Below are 13489 nucleotides of genomic sequence, written 5' to 3'. Positions count from 1 at the left end.
ATTGTGCTTTAAAAATAAGCGTGTATTCAATACAGAAACATTAATGAAATAATATATTTTAATTAATAATCTTAATTAATTTTAACGGTAATTTATTTTCGGTAACTGGATTTATCACAGTCACCATAACTTTATCGCCCAACTGTGGTGGTTCACAATCACCAAATTTGCTATTGTGTATCAAACCATTTTTTCCAACGCCGCAATCGACAAACACACCAAAAGACGTAACGTTGTTAACGACACCTGAAAAAAATTAATGTTATATATAATCTTACAATTTAATATAAAATGTTATATCGTATTTACCTGTTATAGTAACACCTTCGACGAGATCTTTCACGTTATTGACACTCATGGAATATATCGGCTTAATATTTCTAATCACCTCTTGAGATGGCAATTGAGTGAGAGCCTCTATGATAAGATCTATATCGCTCTTGGTACATTTTAAATTAGCTGAGATCCTTGACAAGTCCGTTTTGGTTAAATTAAACTCTAAACGTTTGATGAAATTGAGTGTGCCTATTTCACTGGGTTCCATGTACAAGTTTTTAATTAATCTGAAAAAATATTTTTAGTCATTCAATCAGTTTTAAATAGAAAGAATAGAACATAGCTCACCTATAAGCTAAATCATAGCTTTCGGGATGTATCCACGTATTGTCTAATTTCACTTTACTATTAGGCACTCTAAGAAATCCGGCACATTGAGTGAATGTTTTCGGACCTATTCCAGTAACCTTCATCAACTCATCCCTCGATTTAAATCCGTCAATCTTCTCTCTATACTCGATAATGCTCTTGACCTTTTTAGCTGTCAATCCAGCTATTTTCCTACAATTTTTTACAAAAATAAATATTAATTTATTCAGTTACTGTAACATCACAAATTACTTATTATATTTTTATATGGTAAAGTGACATATTTGAAATATATTGAAAAATTACCCTAATAATGTATGCGAAGCCGTATTTAGATCGACACCAACGAAGCTCACGCAATAAACGACTATATTTTCAAGAGCTTCGGCCAATATTTTTTCCTTTATGTCATGCTGATACATGCCGACGCCAATGTGCTTGGCGTTTACTTTGACGAGCTCGCTCAGAGGATCCAAAACGCGACGTGCTAAAGATATAGCCGATATCAAATTTGGATCCATTCCTGGAAACTCCTATGACAAAAAATATAATTACAGAAAAAAGAAAATGCACTTCATGTCATTCAAATGATTTGTAAACTACTAAGACAGACATTAAACTAACAGAAATCTCGATAAAGTAAAAAATCACAAAGCATTTTATTAAAAGTGAAGTGGGAATTTCGAATATTGATTTGGTTGTGAACGAATTCGTCGCTTCCGTTGAAAACACTTCAAAATTCAAAAAAATATGAAAATAAAACATAAGTATTGAATAGCTAACTTTACATACCAATAAAACAAACAGCACTGATAGATTCCAATAATGTATATAGTATAGTAATATTTAATAACTATCACAACTGAAGGGACTGAACTTTTCGAAGTTTTAGAAAGAAATGATTGTGAGTGCATCAGAAACAAAACATGTGTTTTCTCTTTACAAATATTTTGCAGGCCTGATCGTATTTCTTTGTTAGATGAGTTTTTGGCGCAGATAGCTGAAGAGGACACAAAAATTGTTGTTCTTCTGTGCATCAGTGGATGGGACAAAACAGACCAAATCAAACGATTTTACGAAAACGACAGGACGAACGCAAAGCACGAAAAAAACTGGCTTGTCCCAGACCAAACGGGACGTATGGTTTATAATTGATAATACACGTATTTATAATCACGTATTTATAATGTCACAAAGACTTGTTAAAAGCTTGTAAAATTAATTACTTTATTCAGACTATCGATCGAATATTTTAACAAATATCAATTAAACGGTTTAAAAGAACTTACAAAAATAAACCAAACAAAAGATACTTTCGGTGGCAAATACAAAGAAGGGCGATGCATCGACAGGTATTAACTCTCTATAAAAGTCAACAAAAAAATCGCCAGTATGCATTGGGCACCTAAAGATGCCATGAACCTTTGAGCCTTGTAATATATTTTTTTTTGTATAATTTAAGGTTGAAAAACACTTGAATTTATTGAAATAATATTTAAATATCTTATGGCATAAATAGGTGCTCCCCCACATATTAGCAAATTTTGAACTAGCGAACAAAAATATCAGTCGCGGTGAAAGGATAGTGTCCTTCACACCCGCATTCCTTAAAAATGACGTTATTGCAGATTCTATCATTTTTTATTCATTATCTTACTAGATATATATTAGACAATAACAAATAGTCTGTTTCTGTCCCGAATCATCTTATTGGCGAGGAGATCGAGAGTTGGCAGAGCATTGAACTTTCCCTATTTCTAAAATGGGTATATAAGCTCGTACAATTCGAATTGAACTCGAAATACTTTCTTGGAATAATTAAAAGTTCAGCCAAACTCGTATCAAGCTACACAGAGACGACATTTAAAAGCCCAAAAAACAACCGCTCTCACTTATTTTTTTTGTACCGTTAGAAATACTTTTAAATAATTAAAAATAAATATACACATTATTTTTAAGTAAGATTTAATTAAGATTCAATCAATAAAACATTGAAAACCCTATATTTTGAACAAATATTGCTTACTTTTGCTGCCTCGGGACTACAGGAATAAATCGACGCTCCCTGTTCAGGCACAATTACAATTTGATTTTCAGATATACCCAAATTTCGCAGCCAGTGTTCAGTCTCTCTGCTAGCAGTACCGTTCCCCAATGCAATTATTTCGCAACTATTTTCAACAATACAAAAATTAAACAATATAAAATAATATATTCAACGACACAATTTACTTATGTTTTTTGATACAGTGCAAGAGTTTTCTTCCTTCATTGTCGTATTTATCAGTAAACTTTGGATGAAGTACGAAGGTCTCTAACGGAACACCCGTCGCTCCTATTATTGCGATTTTACAGCCAGCTTTAAATCCCGGATCAATTCCCAATATATTGTGGCCTTTAATCGGCGTCGTGAGAAGCAACCTCTTCAGATTCAAACAGAAAACTTTCACGGATTCTTTCACAGCCCTCGCTGTCATCTCAGAGCGTACGTTTCTGCATATCCAAGGATGAATATATTTCTTATATGCTTCATTAGCAACTTCGACAATCAAATGTATCTTCCATTTATTTGTACAGAATCTAAAACAACAAAAACAGATTTAAATAAAGTGATTTCATAAATATATATTAAAAATCAAATATAATTACTTTATAAACTCTCTTAAAAACCAATCTGTTACTACGATTTTAACGGACAACGCTTTCATCGCTTCGCCTCTATTTATAGCCAATATCTGATGAGGCTTGACCAATTCGGCTTTCATCTTAAACCCAATGTATAAATCGTACTTGTTGTTGTCGTCAGTGTTATTGTGCTTATTTTTTTTAAGGCTTGTCTCAGCTTCGTCGTTCTTAGTTTTTCTAGCCTTTTGACATTCGACCATGATATGAGATTTGTCTTTTCTGGAACATAAAATATACATATATCCATTCGTTCCATACAATGTTTTAATCAAAAAATAATACTAACAAATTACGGATCAGTTCTAAAACGCTCGGATCTTTGTATATCGCATTGGCCAAACCGTGAATTAGATGCGTTTGGACTTCTTCCGGTGTTTTAAGATCCGAGTTGCATAAAGACGAAAACGATACTTCATTTCCGCCCAAGATAGACTTGATAGATTCTTCCAATCCAAATTTCTTAATTCGACTAGTCATTGTGTTTAAAGTTTTTAATGGTTCATACTGAATAGGAATAATTTTAAAATTACAGAAAATTGATTAGTTAGTAATTATTTTTTATTAATAAATAATGCTATAAAAAAATTAAACATATAAAACAAGCAATAATTATTTTGCGGAACATAATTTAAATAATTATCTAGGTACCATACGCGGGCGGTGAGATACATTCCTTCTCGCTCGCTCGCGTGTTAAGTGACGAGAGTAAGTAAGAGATAAGGGCACGCACGCTTAACATAACATGCGAGCGATCGAGAGGGAAAGTATCTCACCGCCCGCGCCTGCTAGGTATGGCTTGAAAAACGGGTAGTATTAACACATTGCAGTCCGTTCACGCGTTTTCGCATGATCGCAAAAAATAATGGAACTTGTATAACAGGCTTGTAGAAAATATTGTGCGAATGTAAAGAAAATTTAAACTTTTATTGAGACATGGTAATACACACTTTGGCAAAACATTTAAAATTTCGCGAAAATAGGGGACCGTAACATATTAAAATAGTCGACGAAATCAATTATAACGGATGAAGAAGATGCTACTCATTAATCTGGTGAATTGTTAAATATCTCAAATCCAAGTGGAATACAAAAAGCCTTTGTTATGTAACCAACTACCAAAACTAAGGTCTGTAAATAATAAGTAAATACCACTAAATCAAGCTCTGCAATGCTTCTGGCCGATATGATAGAATTTTGAATTTCTTCAGTTAACTTGTTGGTTTTCTTTAGAGTATGCAATATACTGAGAGATTTTCTTTTAACTTTGCAAACTCGTTGATAGCTATCAAAGATCTCCTGCAATCTGAAAGATATAATGAAAAATATCAACCGATTCAATTAATTAAATCCTGATGTTTGTCAATACCTCTCGGGCGACATAAAATCGACCATCGTCTTGCGATATCTGGCGATAAACGGTAGTGTATTATCATCTTCGATTAGATTTATAATGTTATTCGCTACAGTCTGAGAAACTCCCGTTTCTTCCGATAAAACCGAACCGACATCCAAAAGAGGATATTCAGTGTTATTATCCAACGGTGACATACGTGACCCATCATCGTTACTATCTAAATTGCCTGTATTTATATTTGCAACTTCACATCTTTCGTCTTCGCTGTCTGAAATCAACGAACAATTTGCTATTAGCAAATTGTTACTATTGACTTTATCAATTTTTTTTGATTTAGGCGTAGTGCTCGCTTTTGTCGTTTTTTTAACTTGCCGCGGTTTTTTTAAAGCAGCTGCCGCTTTTTTCTTCTTAACAACAGGCGAGCCGCTCGGTGACTCAACTGGTTTTCTTTTTCTAGCTTTAACTACTTTATCAGTTTCAACGGTATCTTCACTTTTTTTCTTTCTTTTAACAACGGGCGAGCCATTCACCGACTCTACTGGTTTTCTTTTTCTAGTTTTTACTGCATTACTTGGTTTGGGTGGGGAGTCATTTCCCGTTAAGTCAATCATGTTCATATTATTTCGTACGGAATACATCTAAAAAAAATTCATGTTAAAAAATATACTTTATTAAGTTTTTTCGCACGTTTTACTACAAAAATAGCACTAGTTTGCTTGTAATTATATAATTTACAAACCTTGAAGATAACAAATGTAATACTTTATTGAAATAGTGGTAAATATAAGTAATTAGACAGTAATTAGACACTAGTACCACTACGTATGCGAGACTGACATTTGAACGTATATTCTATTATTCTTAAATACAACCGTTTTTGGTCTTAAGTGTTTAAATTATGGTTTCATTAAATAAAATTTAGTGTATTAGGTAAGCGCTTAAAAACCAAATTAAACGTAATTATATAAATTAACTAAAATATTAGTGATTATTTTTGCCTATAAACATTACAAACGTATAAAATATTAAGGGCAAACTCAAAAAAATGTTGTGGGAGCCATTTATATATTTATTTTATTTATTATGGTCAAAACTTTGTAGCACTCTGGTGAAAAACAAGCTCTGTTCAAGTCGTAACTCTGTCCACTGACGACAGTCGGCCTCCGGATATCCACATTATTTTTTTCAAAATGAATCTTAATCTTTTTTTAGGCGCATACCATGGATCTATTACCTTTCCTAGATATTTGGCCTGGATCTCTATAATATTAGCACTGTGCTGGTGGTTCCCCACAACTGTATACCGTAAGTCCAGATCGGCTTCAGTATTACGCTGTATATTATTAATTTGTCTTTTGTCGACAATCGTAATCTGCCAGTGCATATTTCTTATCCTTATACTAAGTTGCTTCCTTTTACTGAATATATGTTTTTGCCAGGTTAATCTTCGCTCCAGGTACATGCCAAGATATTTCACAAGTTCTGCCTATGGCAATCTGTTCTTATTAAGGTACACTGGTGAGTAGGTTTTTTTTTATCTCATAGTGAATGTTATATGTACCGACATGGATTCATTTGCCTTTATCCTTCATTTTTCGAGCATGAATGAACATTATTAAGGTCTTCTTGCAGCATACTAGAAGCAATGGTTGGATCGTCATGTGATGATAATGTCGTCGTGTCATCAGCAAAAGTGACCAACATAGTATTTTTCGTCTTTGCTATAAATCTTAGTTATAAATTTAATAATAATGGTTTAAAGCATTTAAGAATTTAAATTCCTTTACTTTAGATTAATAACTATTTTTTAATAATTACAATTCGTATTTATGCTGGATAATTTATATGAAATAATATAATAAATATGCATTATTTGTCTATTTATAAGTAATGCATTTTATAATTATATTTAAACGTTTTTGAATTGTCGTTGTATTCAAATGTCATGTGGTAAAATGTCGTGTGGTCAAATGTTTGGTCAACGATAAGTTTATGTATAAAAAATTCATTGAAAACGTCGCCGCGCACAGATGTAGTGTGGAAATTTTTTAAACGCGGTCAAAGAGTTAATATGTGTATTATTAATTTTAATATTATATTTTACCATAATGCAACATTTTTTTTAACATTAGTGCTTTGGCCAAATATGTCAAACATGTTAACCCGTAGCATGATTTTTATTTCAAAACGGAATTTTTCAACATTAGCTTTACCTTCTAGGATTAATTGTAAATATAATTTTAATAAGGTATACCTAGAATGAATAATTCAAATTTAATAATTTGCTTAGACAATCAGCTCAAAATGATTATTTTTTTAGGTTAATTTTCTTAATACCTGCAGATTTTGCTGCGGTCTGCAGGCAGAACAGTGTCCAAAAGGTCGTACTTTTGTTTAATAGTAGGAATTTATGATGTAACATAATAATAATAATAATTTAATATGTAACAGAACCCACTAGAGAGCATCTGAAAATTCTTAAAGATAGCTTCGGATTCCATAGTTTCAAAACCTTGCAGTGGGAGTCTATAAGAGATATATTATCATTGCAAGATAGTTTCGTATGTTTGGCTTCCGGTTATGGAAAATCGCTGTGCTATCAATATCCAGCTCTATATAGACATGGCTTATCGATAGTATTCTCTCCGTTGATATCATTGATGCAAGATCAAGTTAGATTATTAAAGGTAATAAGCGAAATTGTATCATACTCGTGTATTTTTTAAATTGTTTATTGTGTTACAGCAAAATAAAATTTCTTCGTGTTACTTAGCTTCGACTCAAACTAAAAAATCTCAGCTCGTTCGAAAGATATTAGACGGACACTTTAAAGTGGTTTATATAACTCCAGAAACTGCTTTTAGCGTAAAAGGTATGTTCTTATATAATACTTATTTTTATTATACTTCTATTTTATGATTTTATGATTTTAAGGTATGGCTCTTTTGCATGAAATAAATGAACGAAGACCTATTACACTATTTGCTGTTGATGAGGCTCATTGTATACTACATTGGGGTCAAGATTTCAGGCCAGCGTATAAAAAAATTACTCATATTCGAACTCGTTTTCCCGACGTACCTATAGTAGCTCTAACAGCTACGACAAACAAAGAAGAAAGAAAACATATAGCTGATATTTTGCAAATGAAGTATGATCCATTTCAATAATGGTGATATAGAAACTATTCTCAGTTGATTTTGTTTCACAATGTTTTTTTAGAAACTATCGGACGATATGCGACGAATTCGATCGACCAAATCTATATTTTATGGCAAAACCTACAAGCGACGAACCGATTAGCGACATTATGGATGTTATCAACATTTTTAAGGAAAAATTCGATAATAATGAGGGATCTGTTTTGATTTACTGTATAACTAAAAAAATTACTGAAAAAATAGCTAACTTAATGAAAATCGCTGGTTTAACTTGTCAAATATATCATTCAAATTTAAGTAGAGAAGATCGACAATTAGCATTACACAATTTTATGAATAATAAGTTTAGAGTGATGATAGCGACCACTGCGTTTGGAATGGGTATAAATAAGCCAGATATTAGGTAACTATCTTAACATCTTTACGTTAGGTTGGTTAACTGCTCCTAGTTAAAATGATCAATACCACATTTTTTTATTATCTTGGTTAATCTAAAATATGAAGTAAAATCAATTAAGTTAAGAGTATGAAAATGATGCATTTTAATTCCTGTCTTGTTCAATTACTATAGTTGGCCAACTTACTAGTGATTTCTATTATATAGTAATCATTAATAATATCTTATTCTCTCGCAGATTAGTCGTTCATTATGGTACTTCTTTAAATATGGAGGGTTATTACCAAGAAGCAGGAAGAGCCGGCCGAGATGGCAAACCTGCTTTGTGTGTTTTGTTTTATTCGCCAACAGACTTTAACATACATAGGTATGCTATTAATACATCAAACTTTCCAAATATTAAATTTTATATAACATTTCTTTCTTAGATATATAAATAGGAAATCTTCCAAATCAGTTTCTTCGTTTAAGTACAGCGAAGATAATAATAACATAATGAAAAAGTACATAATGTCAACTTCCTGTCGAAGAAAATTTATACTATCGCATTTCAACAGTGAACCGATTAATATAGATCAGAAAAATTGTTGCGATAATTGTACTGTTAATATGCAAACAGATGAGTCAAAATACGATTGCTCCACTGAAACCGAATTATTCTTAAAAACAATGAAGAGCTTGCTGCCAAAAACTTATGGGATCAAAACTATTGTGTCGACGTTATTGGGAGTTAAGCATAAAAGGATTTTTGATATTGTAAAAAATAACGAGTTTTATGGAAAAGGTCAAAGAAGAGACGAAAGTTGGTGGAGATATTTGGGTACAAAATAAATATTATACTTGGAACTAACCCAACACATTATATTTACTATAAATATTATACTATATACTTTTTCAGCTCTTTATTTAGAAACCGAAAAGTACATACAAATCAATTCACGTATGTACAAGGATGTCATGTATTCTAATGCACAAGTAGCAGATAAAGGGAAATATTGGCTCCAAGAAAAGTGTGGGGAAAAAGCTTCCCCTATATATTTTAAAATTAGTGAGAATTGACGTGATAATGAAAATAAAGTGATAATAAAATTACATGAAAAAAAATGTTGATGTTTTAATTAAACTTTATGTTGGCAAATCTTGAATGTAGATAAAAACTCGATTTTCGGTCTCTTAGCTCGCAGTGGATATGCAAAACTTGAAAATAAAATTGTTATTGTATTTAAATAATATTTAAATAATAATAATAAAGTTTTTATCAATAAAACTCACACAGTATATTATAATAATATATAAATATCGGTAATCGGTTCGGTCATCATTGCTTACATTGCAACTGGTCATAGAAAGATTGTATACGTGGAATTACCGAGCGACGGTTCAGACACGATTTTATTTCTTTTGACGTGGATTTTTAACTTCTGAGAAGGGATAATAGTTTTTGCGTCCTCCTATTGATTCAGTTTTAATATACTTTGACTGATATTATTATATCATAAATTTGTAGCAATATCGGCAAGGATAGCGTCATTATGCTTTAAAAACATAGTGTATTGCTCAAGTGCAGCCACACTATGAAGCAAAATGCAAGATGCGACGTCTGTCTGTACTTCTCCCGTTTCCCAAAGAGATGATTTGGCTTAGTTTGTATTTTAAACTTGACCTAATGAAAGTTGGGTGTGGTTAATTCATGTAGGATAAGTTTGGGTTAAAACAGCAGATGGACGTTACGCAACTGTCAAATTGAGTTTCATAGCAGCATAGTTTCACTAACGCGTATCAATTAAATTATATTTTCGCTAGTAGAAATATAGTTAATGGTGAAAATGTATTTTCACTAGTAAAAATTCTCCTACTTGCTCCCCCCCCCACCACTCTTCAAATTACGTTAATGTTTACGATTTAAAAGTTTCATTCCCGCTTGTGTTCGATATTGCCCCAAATAAAAAATATTTTTGAAAAAAAAGATTAATATAATATTTTTATTGATAAAGCGTTTGAATTTTATATCAAAATATTTTTAAAAACATTAAAATGTTCTTCAAATAATAATGAATAATGAATAAATATTTTTAAAATTAAGACGCCATATCTGTTCGATCAACTGTCATCGAACTGAACACAAACAAAGCGGCTTGTTTTGATAATTTCATTGATACTGCGTCTGATTTACCATCAAAATTGTCTTATTTAACACACTTTTGATAATCCAAGTACCTTTGAAATGGACGCGTTCACCGGAGAGCAGGTATTGGCTTTTTATTGAAATATTGAATCTCATTCGTACATAACCACTTTTGTTTCGCACAGGAGAGGCAAGTGAAGAAACTGAAGCGAAAACTAGAGAGCTGGCGCGAGATAATACTGCCGTTGCATTCGACTTTGACGTGGGATAAGAAGTGGTACCCCGGTTTGACTTTCGGTGCGGTCAGCTTCTTATATCTGATCCTTTGGTTCTTGGACCCTCCGTTTTTGACTCTGTGCGCCAGCATAGGAGTAATACTGACGTTAATGGACTTCCTCGTACCGACTCTGGTCGCTAACATTTACACAACTTCCTCTTGGACCAAAAACAAAGAGAAGCTTTACGAAGAGATATGCAAGAGCATTGTAATACATTACAATTGGTTCATAGTCACGTGCCAGTCATTTTATAAACTGAGAGAAACCACGCCTAAAATGGTATGTAATATGTAAAAGATATTCATAACTCAGAATTTTATATATAAACCCTTTTTTGTACTTGACTTAAGTATTGTATTATACTAATAACACATTACAGACCGCTGATTTTTGTATGACTTTTGTTAGGAGACCATGACTCGTTCATTTTAATTAAAAGTAGATTCGTGGTATTATGATATTAGAAGTATATATATTGATTTTTTTGAGAGTAACATGAGATTATATTTAAGTCTATAACACCAATAACTAGATCATTAAATATATAATATGTACACATCATGATATTTATTTTTTCAGTATTACATATTGCTCATCACTTCCTTGAGCTTTATGGCGTGGTTCGGCACAACGATCGATAATCTCTTCCTGTGTTACATCGGAACGCTATTCTCATGTTCCCTACCCGGACTGCTCAACAACGAAAAATTTAGCATGTATCTCACTCAAGTGATAAACATGTTGACAAGCTTTACCAAGTCACAAGAGAAGAACGAATAAACCATTATGTCATTTTCTTTATGATTTATTTCTTTCATAATCCTCGAAAAAAAAGACAATTTTAAGCATTTATTTATTTTACTTCTCGTTTGAGAATAGATTTATTCAAATTTCTAGTTAAAGTTTATTTTGTTTTGTAATGTGATATGACGTAGATTTTATGCTTCATTGTAAGTTTATATTTCACTAGTCATTTATTTTTTTGCGATAATTCAATCGGTGGGGGTTCTAAATGTTACGTAATCAGATATCTGAATGTATTTTAAAAATTGTGAATGTGTGTAATGATTTTATATTTTCGGCTTAAATCTAATCCCACATAAGTCATTAGATTTATACACTATTTCCCGAAAGTGTGGATAAATAAATCTGAATCTAAAATACAATAAAATTTAAAACAAATGCTTAGGGAGGTTAAGAACTAAGTTAAGATGTGTACTTTGATATTTTGATCGCAACTTCGAATAAGTTGTATGCATAAGTGTGTATATACATATGTATGTTTATTTATTAATGTGTTGCTCATTGTATTTTCGTCCTTATTGTTCCTTAAAATGTTATCCATTATAACTGTATTGTGTATTCCAAGATGTAAATACCAATATGTGTATTTGATTGTCATGTAAGTTGTAAGCTTTATTTTTATTTAAATAAACTAAAATTAATACAATAACATTTTTTAATATTAACACTGAATCAACTGTTCGATTTTTTGCTGCTGTTTTGCGAGTAATTCGCTCAATACAAAAACAGGAAATAATATGACAACTTTTGAATCAATAAAATGTGGGTTCCATAAAATCAATAATACAACATTTTTTTAATTAAAAAAGAACAAATATACCAGCATCTTAAACTTTAGTCATCAGTGTGTTAGAACAAAGCTAATATGGGTCAAATTAAATATATTATATTACATAATTAATGACATTGTTACGCCTAGAAGTTCGATACTATAATATAATATTTCACATTTTCATTTAATAAATTGTCTTGTTTGATTAATTTCAATTATTCAAAGCTAGATTATAAATTTTCAATTTTGATAATTTTGCTGTACAGCTTTAAATATTTTCCTAGTAAAAATACAATTTATGAAAAGTCAGATGAAGTTCTACTGACACAATAGTTTTCTTCTGTTGTTTAACCACTGTCACTTAAAAACAATAAAATCGTGCCGTCGTCGTTGCAGTTGAAACGCTCGGCTATCTAACGTTCATATTTTTATAATAATATTACTACTTACAATAAGTGAGAATTGGATGAAGCATATCTAAACAGAATTTTGACCAATTGGAGGACGCAAAAAACAATTATCGCTTCTCAGAAGTCAAAAATTCACGTCAAAAGCAATACAATCGTGCCGTCGCCGTCGCCGTGGGAACGCTAGTTACTGAACGTTCCCACTGCGACGACGACAATAAAAAAAAATTCGAAGATAATCTAGAATTTTTGTTTCTTTTTTTTAAAAAGTACGGAAACTGAAGTTGGGTCACTCTTTACTATTATATATTCTGCCTTTTTGCTAAGAGAATTGGAATACAATTCGTATAAAACACTTTTTGGATTTGGTAAGGGGTGGTGTCGATGCCTGCAATTTTAAACTGCGTACAGTATGGTGCCATAGAAAGTTTCTTATTCTTAACTATTGAGGCCAGGTTGTCAGTGCTTGAAAACAAATCCATTACACGAGCCATCCGCTTTTTAACGAGCTTGCCAGACACGAGTATGTTTTTGGTGATAGCTTCGAGGAGCTGAGCTATGTTGAATGGTGCACATCCCATTTAAGTGTGCGCCACTATACATTTTATTATATGAAACATTTCGTGTATATTTGAAATAGTAATAAGCATATTAAAGTGTGTATGAGTGCATGTTTGTCATTTTGTATGCAAGGCCAGATCGTAGATTTTTGTGCCCATGTGCAAGGTGTCTAAAAAAAATATTCTAATACACAAAAAATACAAAATAAAACTATACAATACTACTATCAAAAAATTGTATAATAATTTTTTAAAAATGTTAAAAATTATAAAGGTTTTAAACTTTTGTATATTTTTCAAT

The 13489-nt window shown here is 31.6% G+C and overlaps 3 protein-coding genes across 3 annotated transcripts; 2 read left to right on the top strand and 1 right to left on the bottom strand.

The window, feature by feature from the left end:
* Position 1: 1 nt before the first annotated feature.
* On the bottom strand, positions 2-5557 carry LOC148236665 (S1 RNA-binding domain-containing protein 1). The gene is made up of 11 exons (XM_088182313.1): positions 5424-5557; positions 4697-5322; positions 4480-4633; positions 3617-3834; positions 3295-3549; positions 2878-3225; positions 2672-2816; positions 952-1178; positions 625-837; positions 310-563; positions 2-246 (listed from the first exon to the last, which is right to left on the bottom strand). The coding sequence occupies exons 2-11, from the start codon at positions 5320-5322 to the stop codon at positions 59-61; spliced, it is 2628 nt and encodes an 875-aa protein (XP_088038439.1). The 5' UTR covers positions 5424-5557; the 3' UTR covers positions 2-58.
* Positions 5558-6806: 1249 nt separating this feature from the next.
* LOC148236664 (bifunctional 3'-5' exonuclease/ATP-dependent helicase WRN-like) lies at positions 6807-9346 on the top strand. Its single transcript, XM_088182764.1, has 9 exons — positions 6807-6932; positions 7005-7065; positions 7136-7371; positions 7430-7556; positions 7619-7835; positions 7907-8248; positions 8481-8609; positions 8671-9062; positions 9141-9346. Exons 1-9 carry the CDS (start codon positions 6831-6833, stop codon positions 9299-9301), a joined length of 1767 nt encoding a protein of 588 aa, XP_088038890.1. The 5' UTR covers positions 6807-6830; the 3' UTR covers positions 9302-9346.
* Positions 9347-10336: 990 nt separating this feature from the next.
* Arl6IP1 (ADP-ribosylation factor-like 6 interacting protein 1) lies at positions 10337-12095 on the top strand. Its single transcript, XM_088183724.1, has 3 exons — positions 10337-10490; positions 10553-10924; positions 11225-12095. Exons 1-3 carry the CDS (start codon positions 10467-10469, stop codon positions 11423-11425), a joined length of 597 nt encoding a protein of 198 aa, XP_088039850.1. The 5' UTR covers positions 10337-10466; the 3' UTR covers positions 11426-12095.
* Positions 12096-13489: the final 1394 nt, after the last annotated feature.

The sequence above is a fragment of the Plectrocnemia conspersa genome, unplaced genomic scaffold (genome assembly GCF_051122295.1).
Source record: "Plectrocnemia conspersa isolate PC_06_02 unplaced genomic scaffold, ASM5112229v1 ptg000003l, whole genome shotgun sequence".
NCBI lineage: Eukaryota > Metazoa > Arthropoda > Insecta > Trichoptera > Polycentropodidae > Plectrocnemia > Plectrocnemia conspersa.
The sequence above is the reverse complement of the archived record's forward strand: the minus strand, read 5'-3'. Positions and strand labels throughout refer to the sequence as shown.

Excerpts from the sequence above, each read along its gene's own strand:
- LOC148236665 (XM_088182313.1), bottom strand. The coding sequence starts at position 5,322 with ATGTATTCCGTACGAAATAATATGAACATGATTGACTTAACGGGAAAT. Across the intron at positions 1,179-2,671 it reads GTAGTCCCGAGGCAGCAAAA|GAGTTTCCAGGAATGGATCC; the intron begins GTAAGCAATATT and ends TTTTTGTCATAG. Across the intron at positions 247-309 it reads CGAAGGTGTTACTATAACAG|GTGTCGTTAACAACGTTACG; the intron begins GTAAATACGATA and ends AATTTTTTTCAG.
- LOC148236664 (XM_088182764.1), top strand. The coding sequence starts at position 6,831 with ATGTCAAACATGTTAACCCGTAGCATGATTTTTATTTCAAAACGGAAT. Across the intron at positions 7,372-7,429 it reads ATCAAGTTAGATTATTAAAG|CAAAATAAAATTTCTTCGTG; the intron begins GTAATAAGCGAA and ends ATTGTGTTACAG. Across the intron at positions 8,610-8,670 it reads ACAGACTTTAACATACATAG|ATATATAAATAGGAAATCTT; the intron begins GTATGCTATTAA and ends TTTCTTTCTTAG.
- Arl6IP1 (XM_088183724.1), top strand. The coding sequence starts at position 10,467 with ATGGACGCGTTCACCGGAGAGCAG. Across the intron at positions 10,491-10,552 it reads ACGCGTTCACCGGAGAGCAG|GAGAGGCAAGTGAAGAAACT; the intron begins GTATTGGCTTTT and ends TGTTTCGCACAG. Across the intron at positions 10,925-11,224 it reads GAGAAACCACGCCTAAAATG|TATTACATATTGCTCATCAC; the intron begins GTATGTAATATG and ends TTATTTTTTCAG.